The sequence below is a fragment of the Octopus bimaculoides genome, chromosome 1 (assembly GCF_001194135.2).
Source record: "Octopus bimaculoides isolate UCB-OBI-ISO-001 chromosome 1, ASM119413v2, whole genome shotgun sequence".
NCBI classification, from domain to species: Eukaryota; Metazoa; Mollusca; class Cephalopoda; order Octopoda; family Octopodidae; genus Octopus; species Octopus bimaculoides.
Window position 1 is genome coordinate 191245585 of NC_068981.1, and position 18874 is coordinate 191264458.

At 34.9% G+C, this 18874-nt stretch overlaps 1 protein-coding gene across 8 annotated transcripts in view; it reads left to right on the forward strand.

The window, feature by feature from the left end:
- The window catches only part of LOC106884166 (protocadherin Fat 4), a 693587-nt gene that overhangs the window by 552851 nt on the left and 121862 nt on the right, over positions 1 to 18874 (forward strand). For all 8 annotated transcript variants that reach the window (XM_052973410.1, XM_052973407.1, XM_052973404.1 and 5 more), the window contains 2 exons: positions 5459 to 6156; positions 10396 to 10494. In XM_052973410.1, the coding sequence (XP_052829370.1) occupies positions 5459 to 6156; positions 10396 to 10494 (797 nt within the window). The remainder of the gene's footprint in view (positions 1 to 5458; positions 6157 to 10395; positions 10495 to 18874) is intronic.

Below are 18874 nucleotides of genomic sequence, written 5' to 3' on the forward strand. Positions count from 1 at the left end.
GTCTTGTGCATTAAATGATAAAAGTATTTAGTCTATATAAAAAAGCCCTACTCCATATCAGTGCTCTGCAACCAGTATGCTCTGGCACACTGGTGTGCCATGAGACAATGCTAGGTGTGCCGCAGTGTAAACTGAATATAATTTTTTTTCCCTATACTTTTAGTTATATTTTTAGTTCAGGTGTGCCACCAAATTTTGTAAAGAATATCAGTGTACCACAAGTGAAAATGGTTGTGAAATGCTGCTCCATATTCATGGTTTGTAGTTAACTTGAAGGTTTAGTTAAATTTCTATTTCTGGATTAATGTTTATTTAAAGTTTGGGTATGGTTAGAATTAATTTCAAATAATTTTGTAAATATTGCAATCATTGGTTACAAAAGTTTAATTAATAATTAAGAATGAATCCTCATAAAGTGCCTGGAACATCAGTAAATGAATGAAATACATGTCCGACAAGAAGAAGAAAATTATGCAGTCCACTGGAATGATTATTAATCTAAATTAACTTAAAAAACTGTGTTGTGATTAAAATGGTTAATGGCTTTATGAATAACAGTAATTGCATCTTTTAAGACAAATAAAGTGGCGGCAGTGGTGTGGTGGTTGTTTTTGTTTAACCCCAGGTAGTACTGATAAGACTTTTGACCAAAGGCAGTTCAGTTGTGACCAATAGGCACAGGTGTGGTTGTGTGGTAAGAAATTTGCTTCCCAACCATATGGTTCTGGGTTCACTCCCTTTGCATGTGACCTTGGGCAAGTGTCTTCTTTTATAGCCTCAGGCTGACCAAAGCCTTGTGAGTGGATTTCGTTGACAGAAACTGAAAGAATCCCATCATGTGTGTGTGTGTGTGTTTGTCCCCCACCATTGCTTGACAACCGGTATCGGTGTGTCTTGTCCTCATAACTTAAATGTTCAGCATCAGAAACCAATAGAATAAGTATTAGGCTTAAAAATTAAATACTGGAGTTGATTCATTCAGCAAAAAGCTTCTTCAAGGCAGTGCCCTAGCATGGCCACAGTTTAATGACTAAAATAAGTAAAAGAATAAATAGGCACGCTGTTATTGTGGTTATAAAGGTGTCAGATCTTTCATCTACAAAATTTGTAAAGAGCTAGAAACTGAAAATGGAAGCGTATCATCAGTATCAAAGCATAAAAAGCATTCTAAATGCTCTGAAATTATCAGAATACTGAAATTTATCCAGCAAGTTCAACAGACCATTGATTACAATCTCAGAAAGTCCATGAGGTCAATTGCAAAAGATCTCCATGTGTCAGAAGGAACAGTCAGAAATGTTGTCCACGAAGACATTAGATATAAGTCTTACATGATGAGGAAAGGTCAATTTGTCAGAAAAAGCAAAAGAAAATCACTACATTAGATCTAAAAGGCTCTTAAAGAAACAGAAAAACCCAGCAGAAGAAGATTTGATTTGATTTTTCTCAAATGAGAAAAACTTTGACCAAGATTAAAAAGTTAACAAAAGAAATGACAGATGGTTATGTGCAGACCCTTCTGAAGTTTCAAGTGTTATGGATACAAAATTTCCTGCAACTGGCATGGTTTTAGTGGTTGTCAGCAATGAAGGACATGTGATGCCTCCTTACTTCTTTCCACAAGGCATTAGAGTTAACTCTGCTACCTACATTGAGGTCCCAAAGACAATTGTTAAGCCCTGATTAGACAGTGTATGCAGTGGAAGGCCATATGTGTTTCAGTAAGACTCTGCACTATCACACATGGCTCTTGTAACACAGGAATGGATGGCTGAAAATTTTCATGATCACATAACCCTTAATATTTGGCCTCCTAATTCCCCAGATCTCAATCCATTGGACTATTACATGACTAACTCTCTTCCTAATTAGTTGGGCTATGACCCTCTCCATAACTTACATCATTTGATTCAACAAGACTGCACTGGTATGCTCATGTGATGCATATGGACAAGGACAACTGTGTAAAGAAGTGTCAATCACTAACTGTGGAGGGAACCTGTGGAAGAGGTAGACCCAGGAAGACATGAGACAAGGTGGTCGATCATGATCCTCAGATGCTGGGTCTCACAGAGAAGATGACAAATGATCGAGACCTTTGGCAGTTTGCCGGGCTTGGCAAAACTCATCACAATGGGTGAAATCATAGTAATGGACAGTGCTGATGGCACACAAAAGGCAATTAGCTGATTTGAATATCCAGTGCATTATTACAGTTAGTTTAATGAATGAATTAGTGGTCTTAATTGCTTTACCCCTCTCTACTCTTTATTCTCCTTGTATAAAGTCCCCACCTCCACTCAGGATTCATAGTCTTGCAAACTGCATGGTAACCTCACTAGCTCTGGTGGCATGTTAAGAGAACTCAGTACACTCTGTAAAGTGGTTAGCACTAGGAAAGGCATCCAGCTCTAGAAATTACACCAAGGCAGACACTCAAACATGATGCAGTTCTTCCATACACTGGATCCTGTCAAACCATCCAACCCATGCCAGCATGGAACACAGATGTTAAATTATGATGACGATTGTTCAGTAATGCAGCTTTGCTTCAATATCATATCATTCTACTGTCTTTACTATTAGTAATTACTACCAGTTTTTAGTAACACAAACATAATGGTGAGGAGAGACACAAATGTAGAAGTTAAACAACATAATCTCCATGAACACTGCCATTTTATATCTGTTTTCTGATATATTTACATGGGGTAGTCAAATCCTCTCCAGCAGCACTTTGCCACAAGTGATGGCCCTTTGTCTACATATATGTGATGTATGTATGTAGATAGTTTAATAAAGACATTTTCTCACTGTTTTCTGAAAAATAAAAATCTTTGATGTTGCTTAAAGCATTGATGAGGGGTTTTTTTTCTTTTCTTTTCTTTTTACATTTTTAATCAATAATACCTTTTCATATGTATTTGGAAACAGCCCAGCCTTTGAAAAATGACAAAATTTATTCTTGGTTTAAATTTACATATGAATTGTGGTTCATATTAAATTTATGTTTCAATAACACAGAACAAAAAAAAAAGTATTTATTATTGATATGAATATTTGAAATTTTTAAAGAATTGAAAAGAAATTAAAATTATTGTGGATGTTATAGTTTTATCATCATCATCCTAATCTTGTCTTATCTTCTAATGTATCTTTATACATTGTTAAAATTAAAATGATTTCCTTTGTATATTACTACTAAGTTAAACTTTTCTTTTAGTTTTACTTAGATATATATATATATATATATATATTGTAATAATAATCACTACGAACAGAAAATGTTTGATTGAATTAATATTCATGTATATGAAATGTCATAATATCATTTCCAGCCACTGTTGAAATTTGATTTAATTATGTAACAAAGGAGGCGCATGATTGGCTCTCTCTGGATCACTCATTTTTCACTTAGTTTCATTGATTGGTTGATTGGAAATTATTTGTATTGATCAAATTATCTCCACTGTTTTATTTCATCTTATTCCTTTAGATCTTATCAGCCTTTCAGAAACATAAACATAAAAAATAAAAAAAATATGTAATGCTGATTATTTTTTTAAATGTTTATAAATATGTAGAGAATAAAACAAAATAATTGTTTACATTTCCTCCATTGCTGAATACATTTTTACTTGATTATTTAAATATATCTCAATCAATTGCAACTAAGTTTTCAGAATTTGTTCAATAAATTTCAGTCATTAAAATTAGTTTGCTCAATATTACAGACTAATATGAGTTATTGAAGGGTGCAAATCTTTTCATTTAGAGTTCTTTGTTGAATGTAATGGAATTTGCTGGAGTGTACATAGATGTTCTGTTGAAGATCTACATACACTTCCCAAACAGATTTGTGGAAAAAAAATTCTAGAATTCCTTAAGATAAGGTTTCTTTTATTTAAATTTAATAAAACTGATTTCCAATCTCCATTTTTTTTCTCCTCATGAAACAGATAAACTATCATATTTAAATTAACTATATGTATTAATTTTATAATTATGGAATGACAGTGCTAAGTAATGATGTATATAAATACAAACTTGCTGCCACTTCAAACGTGTGTGAGGAATATCTGAGCCCATTAGAAAGTCATTCACTCTATTTTGCCATAAAGATAATTTCTCACTTTAGACAAATAGGGTAAATGCACGAAGTCAGTTCACAGCGCCCCCTAACCAGACTGTTGGATTTATGCATGTCAGAGTAGTTATCTCCTCTTCAACTACAGAGGCTAGAAACGCAGATGCTGCATGAGAAACAGGTCCCTTTTATGATACTTCCATCATTAACAGGTTGTGCTATTCAGCAGTTCCCTGCAAATAAAATATGGGATGACAGCACTAATTTATAATTATATAAATGATGCTTTTAATCTATTGAAACAGATATAGGGAACAATTATATTATGAATCACCTGTGAAATTTCAGCCATTTTTGCTGTTGTTCATCCTAAAGATATAATTTCAAAAATATGGTATTCACCAATTTCAAAATAATTATCATATGATTTTTTAAAGAAATAAATTCCATCTCTAACACAATTTTTGTAAGAAAATATTTGACCACTAACCAGTTACTGAGTACAAGTAAACACAAGAACTCTATAAAGTACAAACAAGATTTGTAATAGAGTTCTGGGCTAGTGCTGCTGATACATACATACAAATATCTTTGACCTCGTCCAAAGAAAGACTTATTAGCAGAGATTCCTTCAGCAACACACTACAACCACTTTCACATACACAGTTTCCTTTAGAAAATTACTACTTTAAATCTCATGAGATATTCAGCAACAGTACTTTGTAGTAAAGATTTGTTGGCAGTCCTTGTTCGAAAATATAAGGACACAGATCGTGTTGTATAGCCAGCTGGAGATGATGTCTCCTGGGGCTAAATTACAGCAACATTAGTCCTAAAGCAGGACTGCCATGTTAGGTTGGCAAATAATCTTTACTACATAGTTTACTACAGGTAGCAGATGTGCATTGTTTCCTTGAGCAAGGCATTTTTTCATATTGCTTCAGTCTGTGTATCTAAAACTGAGTAGCACCTCTGCGCTGGTGCAACTCTCTCTCTCTCTCTCTCTCTCTCTCTCTCTCTCTCTCTCTCTCTCTCTCTCTCTCTCTCTCTCTCTCCTATTGTCATTATTCCACTGGATTAAGAAGCTGTCTATGTCTGCTCATGACTACATAGACATCAAAAACATTTGTTAAAAGCATGATATGTGCTTTCAGGTCTTACTCCTTTGCTAGTGATGGCTATAGATTTTGTGGTTCATAAGAGCTAAGATAATCTAAACATTGATTTGTTTTCAAGTATAAAAACTCCTACAAAAATTAAGGTATTTTTCTCAAATTTTAACAGTTATCATGTATAATTAACTCTTAAACCTTCTTTTTTACATAAATTATATACAGATATATAATTTGAACTTTTAATTTATCGTTTTAGGGTACTTCATGTTCAGTGTTGGATATGTCTACCTCTGTCAAGGAACATTTGTGAATAATGGTAATGTAACCAGCCAGAATAAATCATTGGTAAACCACAGTATGTTCGACGACCAAAGTACTGCATCTTTTGATTCTGAAATAATAATTAGTAGTACTCACTTACCTGGCGCTGCAGTACTGCAATCAACAGGTAGAATGAAAAAGCCTCCCCTAACTTCCACTACTGCTGCTATTAATAAGGGCCAAAACGTAGGCAATTCAGAATCCATAACTACAGCATCTGTATCTTCACTATCATCGGCCAATCCAGCAATAATTCGTTCCCCTATTTTGGAAAATGTTAATGAAGCACAATTAAAAAGTTTGTCTAGTAAAGATCAGTTTAACCTAAAAAAGGCCCCAGTTTATAAGATTCCTGAATTACCCCATAGTCACTGGATTTCTGGCCCAGCAAATCACACAGTTATACATCGAGTTAAAAAAGATACATGGCCACAGTCACTGAAAACCTGCACCCCACCTGGAACACCAATATTGGCTATTCACCAGTCAGTACCAGAAGACACACCCAAAGACAGCACCTTGCCTGAATGGAGTGAGCAATTAAAATCATTGTGTGCTGATAATGAAGAAAGGATTTATTTAATCCTAGAACAGGCTCCTGCAAACCCTTATTTTGGTATTGACAAAGTTACGGTAAGTTGCATCTATTTCTGTGATATTTTCTTTGTACTTCATCATTTGTACATCTTCTCTCTATACCAGCATGAGATAGATGAGTCGTCACAGTCTGAGTCACTGTCTTTTGGAATCTGCTGCCCTCATTGACTGCTACTCTTACATTTCATTGTTGATGTGATTTGGTTTGATTTCTGTGGCTGGATGCACTTTTTAATGTGATATACCTTTCAGTCTGGCTGGAACCTTGTACTATCCACAAACTTGGTCTGTAGCCCTCCCTCAGCAGTTTGTCCTATAGGAAGAGCCAGTTGTACTCTATGCCATGTCTCTATTTTCTTCTTGTTAAATGCTTGCAAGATCTTTAAACTTCTATATATTGGTCTTCTAGATTAATTTTTGCTTCTGAGCCCACCTAACTCTAAATATGAAGTCACTAACTACTTACTATTGTCAGGTAGTACATACTTCAGCATGGAAAGATTTCACATTCACAGCCATTTGTCTATCTCATTTCCTAGAGAGAATAAAGTCTGTTTTGCTTGTGTGTCCACTAAATCAGTTCAAATAATGTTTTAAATAATGAAAGATTTATTAAAATAACTTTGTTCTTATCAAATAAATATTTGGTGAATAGCTTGATGAAAGGTATTAATTTTGATCACTTTTAAAAAGCTATTTTATATCAGAACCAAGGTTAGTTTCAGGTCGGTGGTATCAAAAGGGTTAACTGTTTAATCACAATTTTTATCATTCATTCATTTTATAGTGCATGCGCGCACACACACACACACACACACACATGCACGTGTGCACACATGTGCACATATGCACAGCACGTACAATGTTGAAAAGATTAATAAAAACTAATTATATCTGGTTTAGTTTGGATCAAATTATCTTAGGTATTATTGTCATGAGCCTGTGTTTGCTCTGGCTATTATTTTCTACCTATTGTGTTCCTTTAAATAGAAACAAAATGAAAATAAACCACTTAATTCAAACAGAACTAGTTTACATCAACAAAAACCAGTTATATAAAATCTTTCATTTAAAACTTTTCACTTTATTTTTATTTCTTTGTCATTAAAACTCCTTAAATAGTCAAGTGTTTTATGATGCTAAAATTTTATGCTTCAATTTCTTTTAATATAAACAAGGATTATTCTTAAAACTACCTCCTTGCTCCTTCTGAATAAATTTATGAGCAATTTAGCCTGAAGCAAGCATCACATTTGCTATTGAGAATGTTGGAAAATGTATAAATAATTAAATGTCTCGATAAAATCATTTAATAAATTAATTGAAGCAACTCCATAAGTTGTTTACCTATCATGTCAATTGTGTCTGTGATTAAACTCACTTGGGGCTGTGGCTGTGGCACCTTTAGAAACAAACCATAAATTATGCTGCAAACACCACCTGTTCTTTCATTCAAAATTACTCCAACTTCCAAGAATTTTTACTGGTGCTGAACAAAATTTTGTAAATTAATTTTCATGTGATTACAATTTAGCCGGCAGCGTTCTTAAACATTTTACATTCAATGTCCATGGTTTACTGCTATACAGCATTACACTTGTTATACATGCTTCAAACAATTTGCTTCTTTGGACCAAGATAGAGAGAAAGGCCTTTGCTAAGAAGATCTTTTTTTTAGATGTAATTTGGTTATTTCCAAACACTTATTTTAATACTTACTGCCAGTGCTGACCAGGACAATTACCCCCCACCCCCACCCCATGCACAAAAACCATTCATCTTCATGTTTTCAGTGCCTAGCAGACTAGTGGTTTTCAGTAGTGGTTTTCAGTCTTTTGCCTATGGACCCCTTTCATTTCTGTTTTACTGATGGATCCTCATAACTATTCCATGTTTAAAAAATGCTTCTATCATCATCATCATCATCATCATCATCGTTTAATGTCCGTTTTCCATGCTGGCATGGGTTGGACGGTTTGACTGGAGACTGGCAAGGCTGGAGACTGGCAAGGCTGGAGACTGGCAAGGCTGGAGGCTGCACCAGGCTCCAATCTGATCTGGCAAAGTTTCTACAGCTGGATGCCCTTCCTAATGCCAACCACTCCAAGAGTGTAGTGGGTGCTTTTTACATGCCACCAGCACAGGAGCCAGTCAAGCAGATCTGGCATCGACCATGTTCGGATGGTGCTTTTTACATGCCACCGGTACAGAAGCCAGTCATGGGGCACTGGCCACAGCTACAATATTGGTTCTACTTGACTCAACAGGTTTTCTCAAGCATATCATATGGCTCCACTCCTTCCTCAAAGCAAAATAATTTATTAGGAGAGGCTAAGTTTTTAGAATAAAGCTCCTTCTCAGGTCATATAGACTCATACGGTTGGTTTCCTGAATTCTGTAGTGTATCTGTTTCCCTCTGGGAACTGTAGGAACACTCACTTTTGTCATCTGAATGGACTGGAGAAATATAAAATGAAGTGTTTTGCTCAAGAACACAATGTGCTACCCAGTCCAGAAATCGAAACCACAATCGTTACCAGCATCGCCTTACTGGCACTTGTGTCGGTGGCACGTTAGAAAATCATTCGAGTGAGGTCGTTGCCAGTGCTGCTGGACTGGCTCCTGTGCAGGTGGCATGTAAAAAACACCATTTTGAGCGTGGCCATTGTCAGTTCCGCATGACTGGCCTTCGTGCCGGTAGCATGTAAAAGCACCCACTACACTCTCAGAGTGGTTGGTGTTAGGAAGGGCATCCAGCTATAGAAACTCTGCCAGATCAGATTGGAGCCTGGTGCAGCCATCCGGTTCACCAGTCCTCGGTCAAATCGTCCAACTCATGCTAGCATGGAAAGTGGATATTAAACGATGATGATGATGATGATGATGAATTTTATGATCAAAAGCCCAACACCTTAACCATTAAGCCATGCACCCCCACTAAAATAATTTATTCTACTTTATAAACACTTATTCTCAATATCTGCTGACTCAGACAATTTCTAATTTCCTCTGAATCCACCGTTTCACTTTGCTAGCTGCATACATAGTGTAATGCCTTCGATGTCTCTAACAATCTTTGATGTGCCACTTGTAGCTTTCCCTGCTTTCATCTCTATAACTGCCTTACTAATCACACTTGAAGCCTAATCTCCAAAGCTGGTCTTTCTGTCCCACTTCATTGCTTTCTTCTTTTCACCGAGACTGTGAACAACAACACTTGCATCTGTGTCACCTCATACATCACTTCTTCCCAAATGACATCCTTGTTCATACCATCGCATTGCCTTGTAATTTGCAATATCATTCTCAGTAGTGTTCTCTAACACTATTATTAAATCGGTAGTAATGCACTAACTGTGTCATCATCATCATCATCATCATCATCATAATCATCATCATCATTTTCATCTTTTAATTCCTCTTGTTATGATAAGTAATTGCTGCATTATCAAAATAATACCTCAGCTGTATCCTACATCACAGTTTTTTGTTTTGTTTTTTTTATTTTCATTCAATCTGATCAAATAATATTTTGATGTCATATTTAATATATACTTTTTCCTCCCATCATGAGAATGAACTCCAGATGAACTAAATATCATGATCTCTATGTAAGAAGTCAGTGCTTGAAACACTTGGACAGTATTTCATCTCATTGTTTAAATATCTCTCTCTCTCTCTCGCTTTGTTCTTTCAGGATTCCCTAATTATTTCTCTTACTTTTAAATTATTGAATCTTTTCATAATTGAGCTTATCGCATTCTTATGAAATGATTTGATTTATTTATTGACTACCACTACTATTTCTACTACTACTGCTGCTAATGTTTCTAAACACCATTATTCACTTTTTCAAAGAACAAAAAATACAAAATACTTATTATTCTTTCAGCAAGACAAAGAAGCTTGATGTCCATTAATTTCTGAAATTACTATCACGTCACAGTGTCTGAAATGATTGCCTCTCTCTCTCACTATATAGGTTTTTATGGGCAATATTTTAGTTATGAAAAATTTTAGTTTATAGTTCAAAAGTAAATGATAAGTGAACTTTATGAAATTTCTTTCATGTCCATGTATGGTGTGTGTGTGTGTATGTGCACGCGCATGCACACATAATGGTTATGGAATGAGTGTGCTAGGTTATTGACCATAATTGCTTTTTTCTGTGTATTTTACTTTGAGTTAATAAATAAGAATGATTTGAGCTAAAATAAATGTGCTGTTTTAATTTGATTAATTATGTCATTTTGTCCCTTTTCTACTTTTTGTCAGGGTGCATTGAAGGTTATTCGCAGTCTCGACGAGATTGATAGTCCTGAAGACCATGTACTTGTTATAAATGTGAGGTGTGGGAATAGCATTACTATTGTGGTAAGTATACCAACATTACCATTTTCCAAACTACCTGGCACTTTATCTATCAATCTCAGAACAGTGAAAGTTTAACCCAGCAAGATTTGATCCCAGAACACAGAGGACTGGAGCAAATACTGCCAAGCCTTTTATCCAATGTTCCAAAAGATTCTACCATTCTCTGCTGCTATAAATTTTTGTCAAGATCTATTTGCTGTAACTACTATAGCAAGCATTAAAAAGTATATACTGTTGATTGGTTTTTCAGTATAAATTTATAAAATACACTTAATTAATTTTATTTTATTTAATTTATGGTAGTTCATAGATATTGTCATCTTCATTGCTATCATGTATAATTTTAGTATGAAGATTCACATTGCTCCAGTCCACTCAGCTGTGAATGGGTGACTCTTCACTGAACTGGTGTTCTATTTAATGGGAATGTTGTGACCTCGGTCACTTGCATGCTTTTGAAATCAGGTCACCAACCCAATGAGTCCTTGGACTTAAAATGGTGTCCAACACTGGAGTCTGTGGAAAGCTGCTGCAATGGATAAAATGTTTCCTGATGAACAGAACCCAACATGTTGTGGTTGAGGGAGTCTGATCAAGTTCATCCACAGTCAGTAGTGGTGTCCCACAAAGTACTGTATTGGGCCCACTCTTCATTATCTCCATCAGTGACATAGACGTCATCAAACACTGTACACTGAAAATCTTTGCATAAACGGTATAGGAAACCAGCATGCTTTCAGTCAGATCTGTTTGCTGTTGTCCAATGAAGACAAGTTCAATTTGATCCAACTTGGAAAAGAGGATACTCTGAAACTACCATGTGCCCTTCCTTAGTGTCATCCAACAATACCAGAGACCTTGGAGTAATTGTTGATAACAATCTAAGCTGGAGTTCCCATGCAAACAGCAAGGTTGACTTAGCCTGCAAGATGTGCTCCTGAATTCTGAGAAATTTCTGGTCTGGAGATGCCTACATCATCAATCCTTCTCTACTCTATTTTTGTCTGACCCCACCTTGAGTACTGTTACCCACTGTGGTTTCCCCACACAAAGCAACTCATTATGAAAGTGGAAGCATTCCAGAGGTCAATAACAAGAAAGATAGATGGCATGACAGGCATTGACTACTAGGATCGACTAAAAAAACTCAATCTCTACTCTCTCCAATGCCACTGGGAGCGCTACATCATTTGTGTGATGTGGAAAATATTCCATCAATATTGCACAAATGATGTTGGCATCAATTTTAAAATCTACCCACTACAAAAATCAAACTCAAGACACATAACAACATCGTGGCACAACTACTTTACCTCAACCAGTCCAGTTCTCTTTTAATATTATATCAAAGACATCAAAACTTAAAACAGATCCCATAAAATTCAAAAGTTCACTGGACAAATTTCTTCAAATAATACCGGACCAACCTCCTACACCCAGATATGTCTCCAACAATAATAACTTTTTTGCTAGAGTGAGCCATGGTGTCCCATATATGACTGAGGTGTGAATCATGATCTAAAAGTCTTCACCAGGTGGTGCTATTAAGTTAGACATGGCCTGGGCCTATACTGGCCGAAACTTATCTAAGTTTTATCTTAGAACCAACTTTTGTTAAATGCTTACAATATATTCAGGGATGAAGTTACTTAATTGTAACAGCTTCCATTGTCTACTTTTCCCTTTGCCTAGCTTGTGGAAAAAGTATGTTGAAACATGAATGAATAAACAGTGAGATATTGACAAAGGATACAATTGAAACATTAATTGTATGTCTGTGCACTCTCTGAAAACATTTGTGATATGTTTGAAAAAGTTATGGCTGAAATATAGAGCTGGCTTTTTGAAAAAAATGCTGTTGAAAGTAAGTTTATGAAGTAAATTGTCTTTAGATATTATACATGTACAATTGGCAAACCAAGCCCTGGACTCAGGGAGGGCATCTGGTCGATGGCTGATGATGTACAATTATTAAACAATAACACAGGAACAATTTTGAACATAACTACAGTTAGTCTTTTGTCACATCGAGTTTTTTTCTCTACAGCTTTCTCTCTGAATAATCACAATTGTATTGTTTGTCAGTACGTGATAGGGCTGGTCAGCTGCTTTCATTATTTTATTAATAATTATCAATAATTATAGATGACAATTGTAATTATACTATCAAAGCCAGGTTTGGATTTGATATAAACTTCCCCTTAAGTAGTATTTCCTCGATATACATAAGTCACATACACTCAGTGTTTTCTAGAAATAATGGAATATTGTGGATATAAAGTTCTATTGTGAATATAAAGTTACTTGTAATTCAATTGACATACTAGTAAATGGCGGATTTCATGTAATTATTTGAACTTATAATTTTAAAACTATTCTATTATGAAATAAATAAATAGTAAAAAGTATAAGTAAAATTACCTTCAGGTTTCATATAATGGAATTATTAACTGTAAAGAAATTCTCTATTAAAAGACTGTAATTTGATTTTTTCGTATCTTTTTTATCAGGTGTTAGACTAAAAATGGTTATAGCAATGAAAAGTATTCAGTCTAAAATAATCAAAAGAAAATTTAGTTATGTTAGGTTTCAACCACTGTTGATACTTTTATATTTTATTTCGGTTTTTCTTTTCTTTTTCCTCCCCCCCCCCTCCTCTAATATATTTTAGGGTGAAGGTGAATGACTTAGGGGTTAGAGTGTTTGCACTTGCAATCAAAAGATCATGGTTTTGATTCCTGGACTGGGGCTGTGTGTTGTGTTCTTGAACAGAACACTTCATTTCAGGCCACTTAGCTGTAAATAGGTAACCCTGCAATGGACAGATAATGTTTTGGCCATGGTCACTTACATGCCATATATATATATATATATATATATATATATATATATATATATATATATATATATATATATATGATGAGCTTCTTTGTTTATGTCTACCAAATCCACTCACAAGGCTTTGGTCAGCCTGAGGCTATAGTAGAAGTCACTTGCCCAAGCTGCCACACAGTGAGACTGAACTCAGAACCATGTGGTTGGGAAGCAACACAGCCATGCCAGAGCACAGAGCTGGTTAAGGTATTTTATGGATGACCAGTAGTTGCCCATACAGGAAAGCTTCCCCTCTCATTGTCACCAAGGTTGATACTGCTTGGCACCAGTTTTATCACAGACAAACTCAAACGCTGCAGGGCATTCTGTTTTATACACTTAACAATTTCAAAGGTCCAAAAACCGGGGCTTGTTTTTTACTTGAAAGGATGAAAAACAATATTGACTTTAGTAGGATTTGAACTTAGAACATAAAGAGCCTCAACAAATGTATTTGGGTATTTTGTCCAGTGTTCTCATGGTTCTGCCAACCCACCACCTTTACTGACATTACCATAATATTTAGCTTAATAATGGAATATTTTAATTGTTGACATACAATAAAGATCATGGTATTTGATGTGGTGAATAATTAAGGAAGGCACCAGTGGGAGGAGAGAGATAAAAGAACAAAACTATTTCATCAGTTGTAACCTATGTCACTCGAATTTACATTATATAATAATTATATCTAAGATCAAAGGAAATTAGAAATAGATTGGATTTTTCTAATTACATCTTAAAACAGTTATGTTTTCTTTATATCAACAAACTGAAATCTAATATAATTAACAAATAATCCAAATACATTAATTTAGAGTCTATACAACATCATAATAATTTCTAACATTGGTACAGTATCATAAATTGTAGTGGGTGGGGGGATGTGTATACTTCATTAGATTGACCCCTAATAGTTGACTGATATTTATTCTGTCAACTCTGAAGGATGAAAGACAAGGTGAAGTTGGGCAGAATTTAAACTCAGTATGTAAAGGGACCTGGCTAAACTCTACAAAACATTTTGTTTTATGCCTTACCAATTCTACCAGTCGCTTCCCTTCTAAATATCATGATACTGCTTATTGTGTAAGTGAGTCTATGGATTTGCTATGTAATTATGGTCAAAAAGAAAGTTAGGTCCTAATGCAGATGCAGCAATCACCAGACAGCTCAGATCAACCCTAGCAGAGAGCACCATGATATCCCACCAAAAACATTTGTAAGCTTAACGCTTCTAAAAGTTGCTGGCACCATGTGCGAGCAAGCTGAAGTAGAACTTGTGAGACCTGTACGGTTTAGATAAATGCATTTCTGGATGTTATTGTAGCTCTTAACATTTTTCACCATTTCTCACTATTACAAATGTATTTCACTGTTCCATGCCTATAAAAAAATATGTATTAGCAGATAGACTCCAAAAGAAAATTGAAATCTTGGAGAGTAATTGAAGCTTGGAACTTAATATATTTCTAAAGGTATTGTATAAATAGTCAACAGGAAATGCTAAAAGCAAACAGTCATGAACTCTACTAAATAAGCAATACAATTAGAAGTGGATACACAAGAAGCCTAGCATGATACCTGGTATCTGAGGTTGTATTCTGTATGCCATATATAACTGGTTCAGCTAATTCTAGCATACAAGAAATACAATGACTGTTTACTAACCTGAAGCTAGTTTACATATAAATGATATGTAGACTTTGGATGACTTTCCTCTTTTTGTGACCATCCCATCTTTTGGTGGAATATTTCTAACAGGTTGGGCATGTAAGAAACATGGATGCAAAAGACAAAGTTCTCTTTTATTTTCTATATACCAACAAAACAGACTTGTAGCAGTCTAACTGTTATGGTAATTCAATCTGAAATCTTCCAAGGAAAGTGATAAACCGGGGTGGGGTGGACCTTAAATCCATTTATGTAGCATGTGCTTGGCTCAGATGTACTGTTTTCACATTTCCAATAAACCTGTAGAAAATGGTGAACAGCTAAAGCTTAACCTACACCTTTCTATATTGCTGCAAGGAGTTTACTATACCTTTCTATATTGCTAAGAGATTGCAACTATTGAATCTGAAAACTAAAAACAGTTGTGAAAACTGAACGAGTATACAAAGAATGTCTCTGGCAAGGGACTGACAGAAACATAACTATATGCAAGTGCAAGATGCAAATGAGGTCTGTGTAATGTGTACACAAGATGCAAATGAATCTGCATCATGTGTATGCTTTGGTTCAGGTCAGCCTGTAGAAGGTGAATACGAAAGGTATTAGAATGCATGTATGTAAATATGTTTGTATTTTCATCTACCACATTTTCTCTGCTAAAACTAACCAATTTGTAAAGTAAAATAATTTATTAGAGAGTTCAGTTCTGTGAACTGCAGTTATGCAACATAATGAGTTGGTAAGTGTTAAGCTTACGTATGTTCTTGGTGTGAGTTCATAGTGCTCTCTGCTAGAGTTGATCCGAGTTGCCTGGTGATTGCTGCATCTGTGTTGGTACTTCATGGCTGATCTACTGCCCTTACCTTTGGATCTGCACTTGTAAGATATATGTTCCAAGGGGTGACAATTTCAAAGAAGCTATATCTGGCCAAATGATAAGTCTGGGTGTTAATGAACATTTAATCTATAATTGTAAATCCAATAAAGTATATTTTGTTGGCCTAATGATTATGGATTAAATGTTTGTGTGTGTGTGTGTGTGTGTATTTGTATATATATTTTTCATCATCATCGTCATTTAACATCCATTTTCCATGCTGGCATGGGTTAGACAGTTTGACAGGAGCCAGCAAGCCAGAGAGCTATACCAAGCTCCATTTGTCTGTTTTGGCATGATTTGATATGGCCGGATTGCCCTTCCTAATGCCAACCACTTTACACAGTGTACTGGGTGCTTTATATGTGGCTTTTTACATCCATGCTGCTGCCACATATAAAAAGCACACACATATTTAGTCAAACCCATGCAATTATGGAATAACAGGATGTAAAAATAATTGTGATGATGTATGTTTGTATATATGTGGTGGGTGCAGGAACACATTTACATATATATGTTTGTATGTATATATATATATATATATATATATATATATATATATATATATATTGAGCGTGACCATTGCCAGTACCGCCGGACTGGCCCTTGTGCCAGTGGCACATAAAAAGCACATATTACACTGTTGGAGTGGTTGGCATTAGGAAGGGCATCCAGCTGCAGAAACTGCCAGATCAGATTGGAGCCTGGTGCAGCCTACTGGTTCGCCAGTCCTCAGTCAAATCGTCCAACCCATGCTAGCATGGAAAGCAGACGTTAAATGATGATGATGATATAACCAGTACAGATATTTATTTTTAGGGAGTTCTTAAAAATGAAGTGTATTTACTTTTATTCTAGAAAAGTGACTTAGTTTTGAAGTCTCAGGTAATGGCATTTAATAGTTTGATAGTGAGATTAACATTGACAGAACTTTGTATAAAATAGACAGGCATGTATACATGCATACATACATCCATCCATCCATCCATACATACATACATACATACATACATACATACATACATCCATACATACATACATACATACATACATACATGCATACATGTGTGTACATGTATATACCCACTCATGCACACACACAGAGTGAATCTCTAGCATAACTAATACACAAATTCATTTCTTTGCCTTTGACATTTTATTTTCAGTAAAAAAAATTCTAATTGCAGTGAAAGTTCACTTGTCTCTCTTTAGTTATTTTCTTATTCTGATTTTCCTTTTAACTTGTTTATCTCTTAACTTTCTTATTTAAGAAACTTTCAGTTTTATCCGTCGTCTGTCAAAATATTTGATAGATGACATAGATTCATTTCCATTTCTTCTTAATCACTTGTCATAATATTTAATCTTTAGATTTGTTTCAAGTCAATTTTAACTTAATCTTTTACTGTTCTACTTTTTTATTTTTTATTTATTTTTATAGTCTTCATTGTGTTTGCATTAATTTTTCGGGGGGTTTACTGCTGCTATTAAGTATTTGTCATTTAGTTACTTCAAGCATGATAATTCCTTTATGATAAACTCCATTTAATTTACAAGTCTGTATGTCAGCCTATAGCTTCTTCTTTTTTTTTTTCTTTCTCTGTAAATCTAATTTGTACACAATGAGATAATTATTATTTGGTTTTCAATCTGCACTCTACTTTTTCTGAAAGTTCTCTAAGAATTTGTTGAAACTTTCTGTATTTTTCTAAATCAGACTAAACCATGATAAAATACTTGAGGTTCAAATTTAGATTTTATTCAAATTAATGTTTAAAATATCTATATATATTTTCTTTTTTAATTATTAAATGGTTTCATCGTCAAACATATACAATGATTCATATGTTGCGTTTAATGGAGTACATAATACAAATTTAACACTAATTTAAAATCCAAGAGCTGCAGCTAAACACGCCATTTGGTCTGGGGTGAACAACCCATTATCCTCTCCCCTCATCTTCCGCTGTTTGGTGAGATAGTTATAGTTGTTGGTTTTTTTCGATAATTTGGATTTTTATACTTTTAATGTTTTATCTTTTCTTTACTTCCTGTGAAAATATGTTTATAAAACATTAAATTTTCTGGAAAAAAATTTTACATTAAAATATTTATTTATTTATCTTGGTTTATCTTTGTATTTTTAATTCTGTCACTTCATAACCATGTAGTGCCAGGTTCAATGTCATTGTGTGGCACCTTGTGCCAGTATGTCTATGGGGTTAAGTGGAGGCGCATGGCTTAGTGGTTAGGGTGTTGGACTCATGATCATAAGATTGTGGTTTCAGTTTCTGGACTGGGCAATGCGTTGTGTCCTTGAGCAAGACACTTTATTTCACATTGCTCCAGTCCACTCAACTAGTAAACATGAATAATCCAGAGGTGGATGCACCACAGAAACCGGGAAACTGTCTCTCTGAGTCTATATGACTTGGGGAAGGATCTTTTTTTATCCACATTGTTAAGAAGGTTCCTTGACAGTCAGGTAGTTCAGAGTTTGATTTCAATGAGTAGCACCTTGCACAGATGTCTTACAACACAGCCTTGAGTCAACCAAACTTTTTGAATGAAATTGGAAGCTGTAGAAACCCTTCAGAAGGGCTTCATCTGTTTTGCAATAGTAGACTTAATCCATCACCACCACTTAATTCATGGATTTAACACCACTACCTCACTCATGGATACATTAGCATAGTAATACCTGCAGCAAATATATGGACCAGGCTTTTGCTCCTCATTTCAACTCTTCAACAAGTGGTTGGATTAGTAGAATTGTTAGTGCTGCAGTTTTTTTTAGTTTTTTTTCATTCAGTTCCCTTTATATCCAGAGTTCAAATCCTACCAAAAATCATACCATCTTAGTTTTCCTGGGTTGATAAAATAAAGTATCAGCCAAATAATTGACTGATACTGGTGCCTCCCAGATTTCTTGCAGCAAAATACTACAATGTT